Source organism: Apiospora kogelbergensis (assembly GCF_038363985.1).
Source record: "Apiospora kogelbergensis strain CBS 113332 chromosome Unknown utg000006l_segment0_segment0, whole genome shotgun sequence".
NCBI classification, from domain to species: domain Eukaryota; kingdom Fungi; phylum Ascomycota; class Sordariomycetes; order Amphisphaeriales; family Apiosporaceae; genus Apiospora; species Apiospora kogelbergensis.
In genome coordinates, this window is record NW_027117423.1 from 3157719 (window position 1) to 3172534 (window position 14816).

Here is a 14816-nt window from a genome sequence, read left to right on the forward strand (position 1 = left end):
TTTATGAAAAACTTTCATTCGAACTCTTCGAGATATTCAAAATAGTAGTTGAGATACAGGGACTTGCCGAGAACGCCTCGGTCTTATTGTGTTAGCGGTACTTTCTCTTGTGTCCCCCCCGCCTGCTGCCGTTACTACAATTTATTCTGGTGCGCCAACGTGAGTCCTTCTACTAGCAGGCTCGACTCACCACCATGGATCAAGCGGTAAGATTGATTGCCCGGCTGACACACATCTCTGTAACCTGTTTGTGTGGTGGGATGCTAACATAGATGATGCGTTTCCTTACAGGATGTGATACTGCCGTCTTGCGAGACCATCAAGGACCTCCTCTCGAAACCCCAGCCGGGTCCTAAGAAGGCCAACCTCATTCCCGTCTACGGCCAGATCTCTGCCGACCTTATAACGCCATCGGCCGCATACCTCAAGATCTCAGCTCACTCCAAGTCCGACTACTCCTTCCTGTTCGAAAGCGCGCCTACTGAGCGCCTGGGACGCTACAGCTTTGTCTCCGCATACCCGCGCAAGGTGATCGCGACGGGAGAGGGGCATGGCGAGGCTTGCGACCCGTTGCCAGGGCTCGAGGCCGAACTGGAGCGCTTCGTCGTGCTCGATGTGCCGGGCGTTACCCTGCCGCCGCTGACGGGCGGCGCCGTGGGCTACGTGGGCTACGACTGCGTGCGGTACTTTGAGCCCAAGACGGCGCGACCTATGAAGGACGTGCTCCAGGTGCCCGAGTCCCTCTTCATGCTGTTTGACACCATTGTCGCCTTCGACCGCTTCTACGGCATCGCCAAGATCATTACCTACATTCCCGTCCCGGAAGATCTGGGCAACCTGGAGGCGGAATACCAGAAGGCCACGGCCACCATCACCGAGCTGATTGAGGTTCTCAATGCGCCCGAGATCCCCCTGCCAGAGCAGGGGCCGATCAAGCTCGGTCAAGAATACACCTCCAACATTGGCCAAAAGGGATACGAAGGCCACGTCACGGCCCTGAAGAAGCACATCGTGGCGGGCGACATCATTCAGGCGGTGCCTTCGCAACGCTTTGCCCGACCTACAACGCTACATCCGTTCAACATCTACCGCCATCTCCGAACCGTCAACCCGTCGCCATACCTGTTCTACATCAACTGCAAGGATTTCCAGATCGTAGGCGCATCGCCCGAGCTTCTCGTGAAGAGCGAAGCTGGGCGTGTGATTACGCACCCCATTGCAGGAACCGTCAAGCGCGGGAAGACGACCGAGGAAGATAACAGGCTTGGCGAGGAGCTGAGGAGCTCACTGAAGGACCGCGCCGAACACGTAATGCTGGTGGACCTGGCGCGGAACGACGTGAACCGATTCTGCGACCCCCTGACGACGCGCACCGATCGACTGATGGTGGTCGAGAAGTTCAGCCACGTCCAGCACCTGGTGTCCCAAGTATCTGGCGTTATCCGGCCGGGCCAGACAAGATTCGACGCCTTCCGCTCCATCTTCCCAGCCGGGACCGTGTCGGGTGCCCCTAAGGTCAAGGCCATGGAGCTCATTGCCGAGTTGGAAAAGGAGAAGAGAGGTGTCTACGCCGGTGCTGTCGGTTACTTTGGCTACAACAGTGTAGACATGGACGGCAATGAGAGCCAGGGCGAGATGGATACCTGCATTGCTCTCCGTACAATGCTGGTAAAGGATGGCACTGCGTATCTTCAGGCCGGTAAGTCATTCTTGTTTCTATGCCTAACCCCTTTCCTCTGGCCTATTTTGGCATAGTCCGGTATATGTCCAGTTACTGATAATGGAAACAGGAGGAGGTATCGTGTTCGACTCGGACGAGTATGATGAGTGGATGGAGACGATGAACAAGCTGGCGGCCAATATACAGTGCATCACTACTGCAGAAAAGCTGTATTCCAAGCGAGAGAAGTCATGAGTCAAAAAATCATTTCACCAATCACGGGTTCAACGGGTTGTGCTGGACGAATGGTGGCATTCATTCCGCGTGCATTAGAGCAAGGCAAAAGATAGTAGCATGGCGTTTCCGGAATTCACAAAAAGCAACCCGTTGCCGATCTACTTCATCTCCCCCTTTTCTTCGTCCCAGTAGTGGCCCGACAAGTCTCCGGCCGGTTTGACCAGGTTCACACCATCCAGCTTCTTGTACTTCAGTTCGTCCAGGTTGACCCCGTAGATCGTGCGAGCCTACATATGATCGGGTCAGTGAGAAGGGCTGGGATCTAGTGTTCATCGAACGCTTCTTTCTATGCGGGCCGACTTACACTGATGGCGTACGTGTGAGGCTTCATAAAGTCCCGGAAGTCGATGCCCAGGCTGGTCCCGCACTTGGGGCAGAAGAGCTGGTCCTTCTCCTTGGTGTTGAACTGATAGGCGGCACAGCGCGAGCGGCTGTCATTGTGCCACTTGACGTTTGTGGCTGCGGGATCTGTGTGATTAAGGAAAGTAAGTAAGTAAGTCGAGAGTGTCCGGCACCAGCTCAACGAACTCGTCTTTTGGTAGAGAGGAGATAGGGTGGCCAGGAGACTTACAGATCAGCATATACCCGAAGCGGGTGCAAGCAGAGCAGTTGCACTGCACCACTTGGTACTCGGGCAGCGCCGGCGAGAGGGTGACGGCGAACTTGATGTAGCCGCAGTGGCAGCCGCATTCGTAGGTACCACTGCTCTTGGGCTCCTTTATGTCCTCGTCCTTGGTGTCAGACATGCTGGCTTATGCGTGTAGTCTAATCTATAGCCAATATTGGTTGTATTTGTTTATTTTTACCGAAGAAAACAATGTCCGACGAGATATACTTGGCCCGGAGTAGACGATTAACCGACTAAGGTATAATAACTATCTTTATCTTGTTCGAGTCCTGGTGAAAGGCAACATTGCACGTGTTTTAGGCTAGTACCCCTCACCCAGGCATTTGTAATCATTATTCTGATACGGACTCTGCATAGACGGATGGTTCCCTTTTGGTTCAACTCGGTCCAATCACTAAAAGCTGCAGGGGAACTAATTGAATTGCAGGCATTTCGGGTAAGCACTAAGCTGGGTGAGAGTGCTTAGATAAAAGGTAGTAAGTCAAGGATCTCTGCATGTAATAACACAAAGCACCGCTTCAGGTCGTGTCATATTCCTGAGAAGCCATCTGATATGTGGTATGTATCATTCTTATTATGTAGTTATTAAGGTCGCTAGACTTAACATATTCTAGCCAGTCAGTCCGCTGTATGTAAATAAACCAAGCCGCCCATTCAAAAGCCGGATATGTGCGTAGCTCGTATGCTTGTTTCGCTCGTAATATCGCGATATTCAATCTCAAGAAAAAGCCCCAGCAGCCCAACGTTTTGTGTATACAACAAGCAAAAACAAGCAGGCCGCCCCTTTTTTTAACCCCCAGTAACGCCCGTGGGTATGCTCTCTATAATGCAACCAACCGCGAGCAAAAAGTGGTATCTTGCAAAAAAGCCAACCCCCCAAAAACATTAAACATAACTATGTGTCGCTTACCGACCAAAACATTCATTCGCCTCTTCGTCCTCTGGTTCCCAATTCCGTCGTCATCGTGTACAAGAAAAGTGTATAGAAAAAGGGACCATTTGGGTATATATATATCCGGGAGAAGTGGAAGCGTTTAGACTTGGTGTCTCTCCTGCTCAACGGTGCGCGGGACGTTCGACAGCGCAGCGTGGTCAGGAGCCGCCGCGTCAGCGCCGTTGTTGCGCTTCTCCGCCGGCCCGTCGTGTGCCGCTCCGTCGACACCAGCCACCTCCATGCTGCCGTCGGACGAAGGGGGCCCGTTGTTCGCGGATGTCGGCGCGAAACTGCTCTTAGCGCGGATCTTGTGGCCGTACAGGTAGAAGATGACGGGGATGGGGACGAGGGCCGCGGCGACGCAGCCGAGCAGGGTGGCGGCCCACTGGATGCCCATGCCCTCGAACATGTAGCTGGCGAAAAGGGGGAAGCCGGCGCCGCAGAGCGAGCGCAGGAACGTGTTGCCGGCAATGGCCGACGCGGCGAACATCAGGTACGAGTCCACCAGGTAGTTCAGGGCCTGGAGGAAGATGGCCATCAGACCGTAGCCCGTCAGGAGACCAGACAGCGTCGGGACGATCCAGTGGATGTCCTCGCGGTAGCCAGACCAGCCGAACCAGAAGATACCGGCGGCGAAGGCGACACCACCAGCGATAATAACGGGGAGACGCCATTCGGGCACGGGCACGCCGTTGTTGGCGGCCAGCTTCCTTTGGTACGAGGGCTGCAGGAGCAACACGTTGGTGCCGGCAATGAGCTGACCGACAATCATGCCGAAGAAGCAGAGACCAGACTTGCCCGCGCTGAAGCCGTGGATGCCCTGGAAGACGAAGGGGTAGGCGGTCAGGAAGAGATACAGCAGTCCATAGATGAAGGCCATGTAGATGGAGAGGAGAGTCACAATGGGCTCGAAAAACAGCAGTCGCATCGGGCGGGTGAAGTTCTTCTGGATGAGCTCCTTAAGGTCAACCTCAATCTCCTCCTGCTTGGCGTGAATTCCCCAGTTCTTGGTCCGGCGTCGCAGCTCGGCCGCCTTTTGGACAAGGATGACGGGTGGGTACGTCTCCTCGAGGAAGAAAAGGTCGAGAACAAACGCAGCGAAGCCCATGATGGAGACGAGGTACATGGTCCATCGCCATCCAAGATAGGACTCGACAATGAAGCCACCCACAAAGGGTGCGAGCAGGGGACCGGTGAAGACGGCCATGGAGAAGATGGTGATGGCCACACCTCGGGTAGCATTATCGAACATGTCGGAGAAGACGGCAGCGACGACAGCCAGCGGGCAAGCTCCACAGAAGCCAGCGAAGAATCGACAGATGAGGAGGGTTTGGAGATCCTTGGCCGTGGCGCACGCGACGGAGAAGATGGAGAAACCAAACATGGCGATCACGATAGGAAGCCGTCGGCCCTTGAGTTCGGATAGGGGCGCCCACAAAGTCGGACCGGTCGCGAATCCAAGCACGTACAGGGAGACACCAAGGAGACCGACCGTTGTGCTGACGTTAAAGATTGCGGCAACGGATCGTGTGGCGGCGGAGAAAATACTGGAGGCGAAAGCGGCAGTCATAGTCGTATATCCAAGCATGGCAGCCGTAAGCAACCTGAGAAACACGTGTTAGCAAATTGTAGCCGTGGACCGCAAGGAGGGGCGTAGCTCACTTCTTGTTAAGCGGCCAGTTCTGTGCATGGTATGGGTCATCCTCGCCGTCGAACTCGACGACGTATTCTTCGCGTTCCGGCAAGGGCGGCGGGAAGGGCTTGCCGGCGCCGAAGTTGGGCAGGGGCTTGCTGGCGGCCGAGTGGCGGCTCCGCAGGCTGCGGCCAATGGTCTCACTGTGCTGACTCCGGGCCGTGTATATGCGACTCAACTCGGTGGGATGTCTCTCGAGGTCGCCCTGCGTCGAGACGCGGCTCATGCCGACGGTGCGCTGCCGGGCCATGCCATCTTCGCTGCTGGACGACGTCGAGACAGACGATGCCGTCACGACCCGCTCGATCTCGTTGCTGGCTCTTTGGGGCAGTTGTTGTTCCCCATGTGGCTGCTGCTCCTGGTGTGCCGGATGGGATCCCAAGCGCGCATCCTCCTGGGCGCGAACCAGCTCTCTGTCGACCTCGTCCATGTTCATCTTGCCCGGGGGTTTGGCGGCAAGTTGCCGAAACAATGGGCGGGGTGTGTGTCGTTGCTACGGTTGGGGAGATCGGTGTTCCTGTGTTCTCGTGATGCGTGATGTATAAGCTACGTCACTCTAGCTAGTGTCAAGGGAACGGTTCCGGGAGCAAGGATCCTGTTGTGCAACCACCCAAGGCGAAGGGGGATGGGGCTGTTATTATACACAGAAGTGCCGGTGAAGACAAGATATCGCAAAGAAAGTCGGCAGAGCTGGGGGAGTGGCTGCATGTTATTCTGGCCTTCACATGAAATGGTATGGCCCCATGGCGCCTGCTAGCTGGTGAAATGACCCATGCATAGCTTCCCGGTAGAAAATCTTCCCAGACGATGCCCACCTGTGCCACTACAGTGGATGCGCAACTGAGATTGGAATGGCATTAGTCCCTGGGCTTTGGTTGCAAATGCATGCTAATACTTGCGGGTCGTTGGGAAAACCTGCCCCGAAAGCCGACCTGGAGATAACACGAATGTTACCCATAGCCATGCAGGAAGGGGGTGGCAAGCATCTGCTATGATTCGTTGCCCGGCTTCCGTCTCGGCAGCCATGATTCATGCCGGCTGCCACCTGCTTACACAGCAACGGACATGGCCGTTATAAAGAGTCTGCAGATGATATGTATGTTGCGCGTTGTGCGCCACCCGATGTACATACCACACAGCAGATTCTGCAGACTACGAAATTGGTGTGCACGCAGGAGGTATGAGGTACGGGATCGGCCACTCCCCCGGTCTCGTTGGGCTGGGTTTTCTCTTCTTTCAGTCTTCAGCGCCGGGAGCGCAACCAAATGCGGCTCGACGGTGCGGCCTGAAGATCTCAGAAACACAGGGGGAGGAGAGGAAGGATCTCGAGTTCGTCCGCTCAGACGTCCTGAGACCCGTTTGTCCAATTTCGAGTAGCCGGTACCCTTCCAGAAACGCCTCGACTCATGCGTTCCGATTCGACGCCAAAAGCCTGCTCCGCTGCCCAACGGCGGGGCGACTCGCGAAAGGACGGAAAGAAAAAAAAAAAGAAAAAGGTACAACGGGTCGGGCTAAGAAGCGAGTTTTATCTCCGTCGTCTATTGATGAGCAAAACTCCACTCTCGACCAATATCAGACCCTCTTTCCGCCCTTCCTTCTCGCACTTGTTGTCGTCGTAAAGCGGTAAGGGGAGTCCAGGAGTGTCGGTCAACCTGCAGAAGGCTAGAAGGTAAATCGAATAGTAATACCTAAAGCCGAACCCGAGGTGGAATTGGTCACTAACCGGCAATCGTCGCTTGAGGACGGGCCCGCGGGTTCCCACCCGAACCACTTGGAGTGACTCAGGTGTATGTAAATGCTGATCACTCATAATCCGTTGTTACATGACTGTTTGTTGTGTCGTCCACGGTCTATAGCCTTTCTTTTGCTGCAAGCCAACCAGCGGAAATGTTTTCTCGGCTGACTGGCGCGGAAAGCAAGTTCCCCTTTTAACCCAGGGACCGTGGCGCGGCACTAACGCCTGACAGATCTAGCCCAGATTCTAGATGGGTAGCGCTAGAAGCTGCCTAGCGCCCTGAAACAAGCACAGCGCCGGAATGGCTTGTTGCCCGGCTACGGGGCTATCGTCAATATAAATCAATATAAATCACAGGCCAGCACTTAAATGTATACGACATGTACCGAATCTCGACCGGATATACGCAGCCACGGATAGCTGGTTTAAGCTTAACTCTATCTGCTACGGAACTTCCCAGTGATGTCGCCATGTGAACAGCTGCTTGAGCCAGACACGGGCCGGATTAACATATATTGAATATATATAATGTACTGCTTCTCTTCTACCTGCGTCTAGATCCAGGTCTTACCCCCCAATCGTTCTCCAACAACCCCGCCACCTCCTCCAAGCTCAACCCCGTCGTCTCCGGGTAGATGCGCCAGACGGCGACCCAGCCTAAAACGCAGATGGCGGCGTACAGCACGAAGGTCCAAGTGGGCGTGAGGAGGTCCATGAGCGGCAGGAACGTGAGGCCGATGACGAAGTTCGCAGACCAGTTGGTTGCCGTCGAGAGGCCGCTGCCGAGCGACCGCACGTTGAGCGGGAACAACTCGCTCTGCATCCAGGGGACGTTGCCGAGCCCCAGCGCGTAGGCGGCCACGAAGACGATCATGCTGACGAGGATTGTGACGGCCGCGCCGCCGCCAGAGTCGCTGTTGTCCGTGTTGCCGCCGCCGGACTCGGGAATGCTACCGCCGAGGCCATGGTCCGGCAACTTGATGTACCGGAAGCCGGCGGCGGACAGGAGTAGACCCAGCACCATGAAGGGGATGGAGTACAATAGAATCCGGCGACGGCCAATGCGATCTATAAGTAGAAGCGCCGCTATCGTGAATACGAAATTCGAGACGGCAACGCTCAAGGAGGTGAGCGTCGGTATCGAAAATCCCAGCAACGTGAAAATCGTAGCCGAGAAGTACATCAGTGAATTCTAGTTTTGCTGTTGTTAGTATCGTTCCCCTAGTAGTGATGTAGTATTGTAGTATTGGACTTACGAATCCACACAGCTGTTGCAGCCCCTGAAGCAGACAAGCGATGGTCAAAGCCCGTCGGTTCTTGGGGACAGTAACTAGTTCTCGCCAGCCCTCCGTCCAAGCGCGAGCGCCTTTGGCACCTCGGAGGCTGCCACTCTCCTCTTCCTCCTCGCGCACCTCGCGCCGGATATCCTGCAAAACCCGCTCGGCGGCCGTCCCGGACCCCGATCCCAGCGTCTTGCCGATGACCTGCCGCGCCGCCGCCACGCGCCCGACCTTTACCAGCCACCGCGGCGTCTCGGGCATGCCCAGCAGCAGCGCCGCCTGCAGCACGGCGGGCAGCGCCCCGAGCCCGACCATGTAGCGCCACCCCTGGTCGCGGCCCGCGAAGCCCCAGCCGACGAGGTACGCGACGACCTGGCCGAGGGTGATGGCGAGCACGTTGAGCGTGACCAGCCGGCCGCGGTGCGCCGCGGGGGCCAGCTCGGCGAGGTACAGCGGCGTGACGAAGCTGGCGGCGCCGACGGCCGCGCCCACGACGGCCCGGCCCGCCGTCATTTGCCCGACCGTCGTGGCATACGCCTGGCCCAGCGCGCCCACCGCGAAGAGGATATCGGCTAGTAGGATGACAGGCCGCCGGCCGACGCGGTCGGCGAGAATCGAGGATAAGGGGGACGCGACGAGAGCGAGGAGCGAGGTGCACGACGTCACGATGGATTTGTCGGCGAGGGTCAGTTCGCGGCCGGAGAGGGACGTGCCGAGGGAGACCAAGGTCGCAGAAATAACACCGGTATCGTCTATATTTCGCAAAAGAGAGAGATAGACAGTCAGTAAAGGCAATCCTGCTGAAACCTTAAGGGTTGTCGCTGGGGCGTAAAGGAGAACTCACAGCCGAATAGAAGCCCGCTGATGCCCGCCGAGATAGCCAACAACCACATGAAAAGCCCTACTTTCCGGTCTTCCTCCCCTCGGGGCACTCCGTCTTGCGCCAAATCGTCTGCGTAGCCGTCATCGTGATGCTGTTGCGGCTCGTCATTGTCGGGTCCATGATCTTCCTGATGTGCGATCAGCGGCGCCTCCGCCGAGGTTGCCATGCTCTTCTGGGTTGTCAGGAGGGAAACGAATGATGGAAATTCAGTCCTTCATGTGTGCAGCTCCCTAGCAAGGACGATATGTACCAAACAATCAACCCCGTTGCTGCGATGCTGGGGAATTGAATGTCGGGGACTGGCAGCTTACCGGAGCCGTGACGCACTAAGTTGACATTCATCATTCATGCAGGGTACAGTGCAGCAGCAGCGTGGAAGGTGGGATGGTGGGATGACCCCCTGGCCCGTGCATCTGATTGGCTATTGTGTCGTTAACGATCCGGGATACCATTCACCCCTTGCAGTAGCAACAACCATTGATAGTAGGGGTCTAGGTATTGTGTGTACACGATGTATTGGACGTGTCTGGAATGTCTGGTATACTGCTAAAAGAGAGACTACAGGAAGGGTATCAGTTCTCACCGCCGGCTGAACGCAAGGAAAGCAAACTATGTACATTGGTAAAACCACCAGCCAACCCCGTACAGGAAATCATCCGCTCTATATACACGTCTACACCGTCTATAATTGAAAGTAACAACGCACGAACCATGCTCTTTACTAGAAAACCCCCAGCTCGGGAGCAGACAGAGCCCCCGCCGTCAACGCCAGCGAGATGAGCCCACCCCACAGCAGGGCCTGGCGCACGATGCGGCTTTGCAAGGCCCGGACGTGCTCGTTCTGCGTCGTGATGGAGACCTCGAAGATCTTGCGCCACGTCGACTTCTGTTGGTACTCGCCGACCCAGGGTTCCGAGTCGAAGAACGCGTCGTTGGCCGAGCCGAAGCTCTGCAGCGGGTCGACGCTGGCCACCCTGGTCACTGGAGCTGAACTACTGGAGGACGAGGAAGAAGACGGCGGTCTCTTCTGGCCGTCTGTCGCGTTCGTTGGCTTCTTCTCGTCCGACGGGGAAGAGGGAGAAGAGGCAAAGTCTTCGTCGGCGAACTGCTCCCACGGCCGCAGATTCCGCTTGTAGTTCCAGTGCAGAATAACGCAGATGCCGTGCCGCGACGCGAGGAGGAAGACGAAACCTATGGGCCAGAGGAGCGACGGCGCCAACCGCAGGTATCGACTGAAGCTTGACAGAACCAGGGCGGCGTTCAGAGCGAAACCCAGAGAGATGAGGACGGCGGCCAGCACCCGCGCGAAAATGACGCGGGGCCGGTTGCTGTTGGAGATGCTCCAGCGGACAAAGTTGGGGTGGCACTGCCCCTTGAGGAGCGCCTCCGCCGCCGTGAATGCGGGCAGGAGAGCGGATGGGTGGGTGGTCTGCTCTACCGCCTGGATACAGGCGATCCGGTCGACGTGTGTTAGGTTGAGCTGCCTCGGTCCACTGGTCGATATGTAATGGCGGACGATCCGCGTCATCTCTTCACGAAAAGGCTGGACAGAGACTACATGAGGTCAGCCAATCAGTCGATGAGTGTATCGAAGCGAGTGCTTCTCTTGGCTTGACTCACAAGGCTGGCCATCCCGCCGTGCTTTTGCTATTTGAAATTCGTCCGAAAAGGCCGTTTTAGGTCTGGAGAAATTCGTAGGCGATGCTGCGCTGCTGTGGGATCTACCCCTATTCCCGTCGTATTTGGTGCTTGTGTCTAGTATTCCTAGGATGCGAGTCATTCTTTGGGCGTTCTCGTTGAAACTGCCCGTCCTCGAGCGCGCCGACTCTGGCCGGGCGACGATCTTGCTCGGATCCCACATGGGCGATGAGTCCTTCTGCGCCTGCGGCAAGCACCTCCATCGCTCAACGTAGTCGCAATACCAGAGAAAGAACTGGAGGCACTCGGCGTCGTACTCGACGTACATCAGATAGTCCATGAAGTCGTTGAGAGAACATGGCTGGGCAGTCACGGTTTAGTTCTATGGTCGTACATGACTTGCTATAGGCGATGCTTACTGGCAGAGTTCTGTTCCTCACAATCTCTTCGAACGATAGGCTTTCTGGTATGTGGGACCTACACGCCTCCGCCCTTTCCACGCAGTCGGCGTAGTTGTCTTCCGTCCAGACCGGCTTGTCACGCCTCAGATAGTCCGGGCGTCGATAGAAGAGGAGCGGCATCTGGTGGTTTGACTGTTCTTTGCCAGCTGCTGGTTATCTTGTTTAGGTAATAATACTACCATTCTTGTTGGGCGGAGACTTGGGGGCAGATCACAGCTTGCTCTCGAGTGCGGTTCCGTCCTAATAAGTTGAAGATGTAAATGGGTGTAGGGAGACCGCCACCACAAAGCGTGCCAATCAACGCACTGCTGTGAACCAGGGCTCGTAAGCTCCGACAAGTCCATACGACGTAGTCCCTGTAACAACTAGGAGTTTCCGTACTTGGCCTGGCGGACGCACATTAGGAGGCCTACTGACTGCCTTACGGATCCAGCATGGCGGGGTTAAGCTGGCAACTATCATAGAAAGTATCAGCGTCTCATCCAAACCAAGAAAGTTTGGTAGCTGGAACACCCACCCAGCCCTTCATAAGTTGACGTACGCTACGTCCGATCTTGAAAGCAGGTTGAGCCGCAAGGAACAAGCTAGCAAGGGTCCTAGTGTCGCCCGTTGCACAGCGCAGCCATGGAACAATCTATCCATGGCATTATCTGTCATATAGTAGCGATTTCCTAACGTTTACAATGGAGTCGTTGAATACTGGGCCGCCGGGTTGGCGCGCCAAAGTGAAGATCGACTTTTGAAAGCCTACGGGCGATCATACAAGCTGAGCCACCAACTGGAGCTCCCCTCATTGGCTCGTTGACAGTTGTATCAACAGTATCAACACGAGGTCGGGACTAGCTCAGATCACATGGATCAACCCAGTAGACACCAAGCTGGACGAAATAGAAGTCCTGTCACATCGGACTTGACTGGTCTCTAGAAAACGAATCGAAGCTTCCTCGTCCCGAATTTGGCAGTATGAACGCCTTATGCACAGCCATCTGAACAAGTGTGCATTGGTGATATCAATACTTCCATGTAAGAACCACAGCCATGCCGAGACAGCATCCTGGTGGGAGAGGCTACGGGCCGAAGACGACTTGATGCAACGTACTCCCTAATGTAAGGGCAAGTTCTCGCGTAAGAGCTGGGATTGCCAGTGTTTTCGACTCAGATATCGTATCTGCCGAACACAACAAAGTCGGGCCCTTCACCACGTCTTGGGATTGGTTCCGCATGTCATCTGGTATAAACAGCGATCTTCCAAGGATTTGGGGGTTGGGGGTCGCATTGAATACCGACTCCGTGACCCACTTCCCGCTTGATATCTGAGACGGCTCAGCTGGAGACGAGGCGGTCGACCACCTCTCCGGGCACCACGGGGCGCCTATTTCCTGGGTTTCAGCTAGCCAATCGCATCTTTGCTTTTTGGGTTTTTACGTTGAATGGAAGGCTACCGGTTCTAACGTCCTTGCTCCAGCCGGGATGCCAGGCCGTTGTTTCTTTGCGATTATAAGCTCCAATGTGGCTGGAAGAGGCGCTCAATGGACTTTTCCACGTAATGTTTCAGAACAAGGCATTTGTTTTGCTTTTCGAGGGAGAAAGAAACTAAGCAATGGTTTCCGTCTGTACCTAGCTACTAGGTGCAGGGAAGGATCTGCATGATGCCTTACATGGATGTGTCAGCTTTCTGATACTGGCTGCCAGGCTTGGCACGGCCTCCCCTCACATCGCATTGCTGTAAGAGCCCAGCTGTTCCTCACACTCTTTGCGGCTTGCTCCAGCTCTCGCATTTACCGTATTCTGCGAGTCACGATGAGGCCGGACGGCGGACCCGAGACCTTGGTGTGGGTGCTTATGCTAGCCAAGGAACCGCCTCCGGATTATGACGAAGACTGAGACGAACACCGAGAGTCTGGCAACTTGAGGCCTCGTGGGACAAAACAATGGACGCGATATAGCCCTGCTGCCGCTACTGCTCCTGATGATTTCTCCGAATTTGTAGGTAGTCGCGTTTGGCGTAGCCGTAATAACCGCCGTGTCTTCTGGCAACATCCCGCTCAGCGTCACCGTGGGCACATCGTAGGTTAGGCACCCGAAGGTCGAGCAGTCTGTATGGTTAGGGCAACAACCACCTCCCATCTCCAGGCTGCAGTGGGTCAGACCCTTCGCGCACACAGGCGGTCTGATGGGGCCCGGCTCGCAATTCGTCGTCGAATTGTCGCAGCAGAATATACTGGAAGAGCTGAATGTCGTTCTGTAGCATGATGTGGGGCGTGCGCAACAGATGTCCTAAGACCAGGTTTTATCAGCAGTTGTCCAATTATATACGTGGAAAGGGAGCAGGCTCGGGCTCGGGATCTATACTCACTAGTATATCAAAGTCCTGGCACCCTTGAAGGTCACCATCGCACATGGTTATGTTCGCCGGGTTCTCAGAAATAACAAAAGCCCCCGCCTTCTGGTCGTCAACATCGTGCTGGACAGAACCATTCGGAGCAACAGTGACGTCTGGGCGTTGCGAATTTTTGATCGCATTCTTGTTGCCCACCACCTTTGAGGCAAGCCACCAGTATTGCGCCGTGGCCAGAATGCCTACGATCATGACTCCAGCGACGACGGCCACGAGGCAGGTGGCCAGCAGCCATCGCACCCGAGGTCGGCCTTCGAAGATACAGTTGAAACGGAACCGATCCCACTAGGACTTGTCGATGCTCCAGAATTTACGTTTGTGGGAGGCGCAGTGAAAGTCGTCAGGCTTATTGGTATTGTTTGACATGTTTGGATTTACTAACAGATCGGTGTATTGGACTTTTTAGGATCGCGTGCGGGTCACTCCCGTGTGAAGAGTAGATGCTAGGAAATTTAGGTGGTGATGATATAGGTATATTAGTAGGGGCAGGTCAAAGTAGAGTGAGTGTAATGAGAATTCAACGTGAAGCAACGAGAGGAGGCTTTTGTAGACAGCGAAATAATCAAAATTGCCCAAAATCCGGCATTGTGAAAACAGTAGTTGTGAGGAAGCCGCGAAGCCGCTTTTTCGTTCTTTCTTTATTTAGTGCTGGCCATTACGTATCCTCGAGTACACTTTCCCAAACGGGCTGGTTAATACAAAATCGTAAATATCACAAACCAAATGGCGATGATATCTTCTATAGCACCTCGGACACTCGATTAATTAATGTTTTGTTCGAAGAAGTAAGTCAGGTAAAAGCTGTACAGGGTAGGATCCTCTGTTACATTATTATCTATACTGCTGCCAAGAGAGGGAAAATAGTCGCAATACAAGGAGTTTTCTATGGCGCACCCCGGGCCAACTATTGTAAACTCCATCCCAACATGGTTACAAACGGGATTTCGTCTTCAGAAAAAGGTATCCATCATCCATTATTCTAACACCGTGTATAATGCGCAAACCCTTAGTCGTATGCCACATGCTTTTTCGTACCTATATTCGCCAGCGTCCCAAAGCTAGTAAGGGGCGAACGTAATCATCGTCTTTTTCAGTAAACGCCAGCCACGCGATCAAGCATGGGGTATCAAGGTGTAAAAAGAAGAGAGAGAAGATAAATGGATGAATCCAGCAGAACAACAGCAAGCTTCTAGCCTGGCTGTGATCCGA

The 14816-nt window shown here is 55.0% G+C and overlaps 6 protein-coding genes across 6 annotated transcripts; 1 reads left to right on the forward strand and 5 right to left on the reverse strand.

The window, feature by feature from the left end:
* Positions 1–194: 194 nt before the first annotated feature.
* PG998_009847 (anthranilate synthase component i protein) lies at positions 195–1915 on the forward strand (the record flags this gene model as incomplete). The annotated part of the gene is made up of 3 exons (XM_066876663.1): positions 195–206; positions 292–1699; positions 1791–1915. The coding sequence occupies 3 exons, from the start codon at positions 195–197 to the stop codon at positions 1913–1915; spliced, it is 1545 nt and encodes a 514-aa protein (XP_066728819.1).
* Positions 1916–2055: 140 nt separating this feature from the next.
* On the reverse strand, positions 2056–2703 carry PG998_009848 (Centromere protein V-like protein 3; the record flags this gene model as incomplete). The annotated part of the gene is made up of 3 exons (XM_066876664.1): positions 2056–2184; positions 2262–2425; positions 2529–2703. 3 exons carry the CDS (start codon positions 2701–2703, stop codon positions 2056–2058), a joined length of 468 nt encoding a protein of 155 aa, XP_066728820.1.
* A 916-nt stretch (positions 2704–3619) lies between these two features.
* Positions 3620–5648, reverse strand: PG998_009849 (polyamine transporter 2; the record flags this gene model as incomplete). Its single annotated transcript, XM_066876665.1, has 2 exons — positions 3620–5123; positions 5182–5648. 2 exons carry the CDS (start codon positions 5646–5648, stop codon positions 3620–3622), a joined length of 1971 nt encoding a protein of 656 aa, XP_066728821.1.
* A 1843-nt stretch (positions 5649–7491) lies between these two features.
* Positions 7492–9276, reverse strand: PG998_009850 (uncharacterized protein; the record flags this gene model as incomplete). Its single annotated transcript, XM_066876666.1, has 3 exons — positions 7492–8139; positions 8204–8979; positions 9072–9276. 3 exons carry the CDS (start codon positions 9274–9276, stop codon positions 7492–7494), a joined length of 1629 nt encoding a protein of 542 aa, XP_066728822.1.
* Positions 9277–9831: 555 nt separating this feature from the next.
* On the reverse strand, positions 9832–11329 carry PG998_009851 (uncharacterized protein; the record flags this gene model as incomplete). The annotated part of the gene is made up of 3 exons (XM_066876667.1): positions 9832–10664; positions 10731–11109; positions 11168–11329. The coding sequence occupies 3 exons, from the start codon at positions 11327–11329 to the stop codon at positions 9832–9834; spliced, it is 1374 nt and encodes a 457-aa protein (XP_066728823.1).
* A 1984-nt stretch (positions 11330–13313) lies between these two features.
* PG998_009852 (uncharacterized protein) lies at positions 13314–13973 on the reverse strand (the record flags this gene model as incomplete). The annotated part of the gene is made up of 3 exons (XM_066876668.1): positions 13314–13486; positions 13526–13858; positions 13922–13973. 3 exons carry the CDS (start codon positions 13971–13973, stop codon positions 13314–13316), a joined length of 558 nt encoding a protein of 185 aa, XP_066728824.1.
* Between the last annotated feature and the right edge of the window lie 843 nt (positions 13974–14816).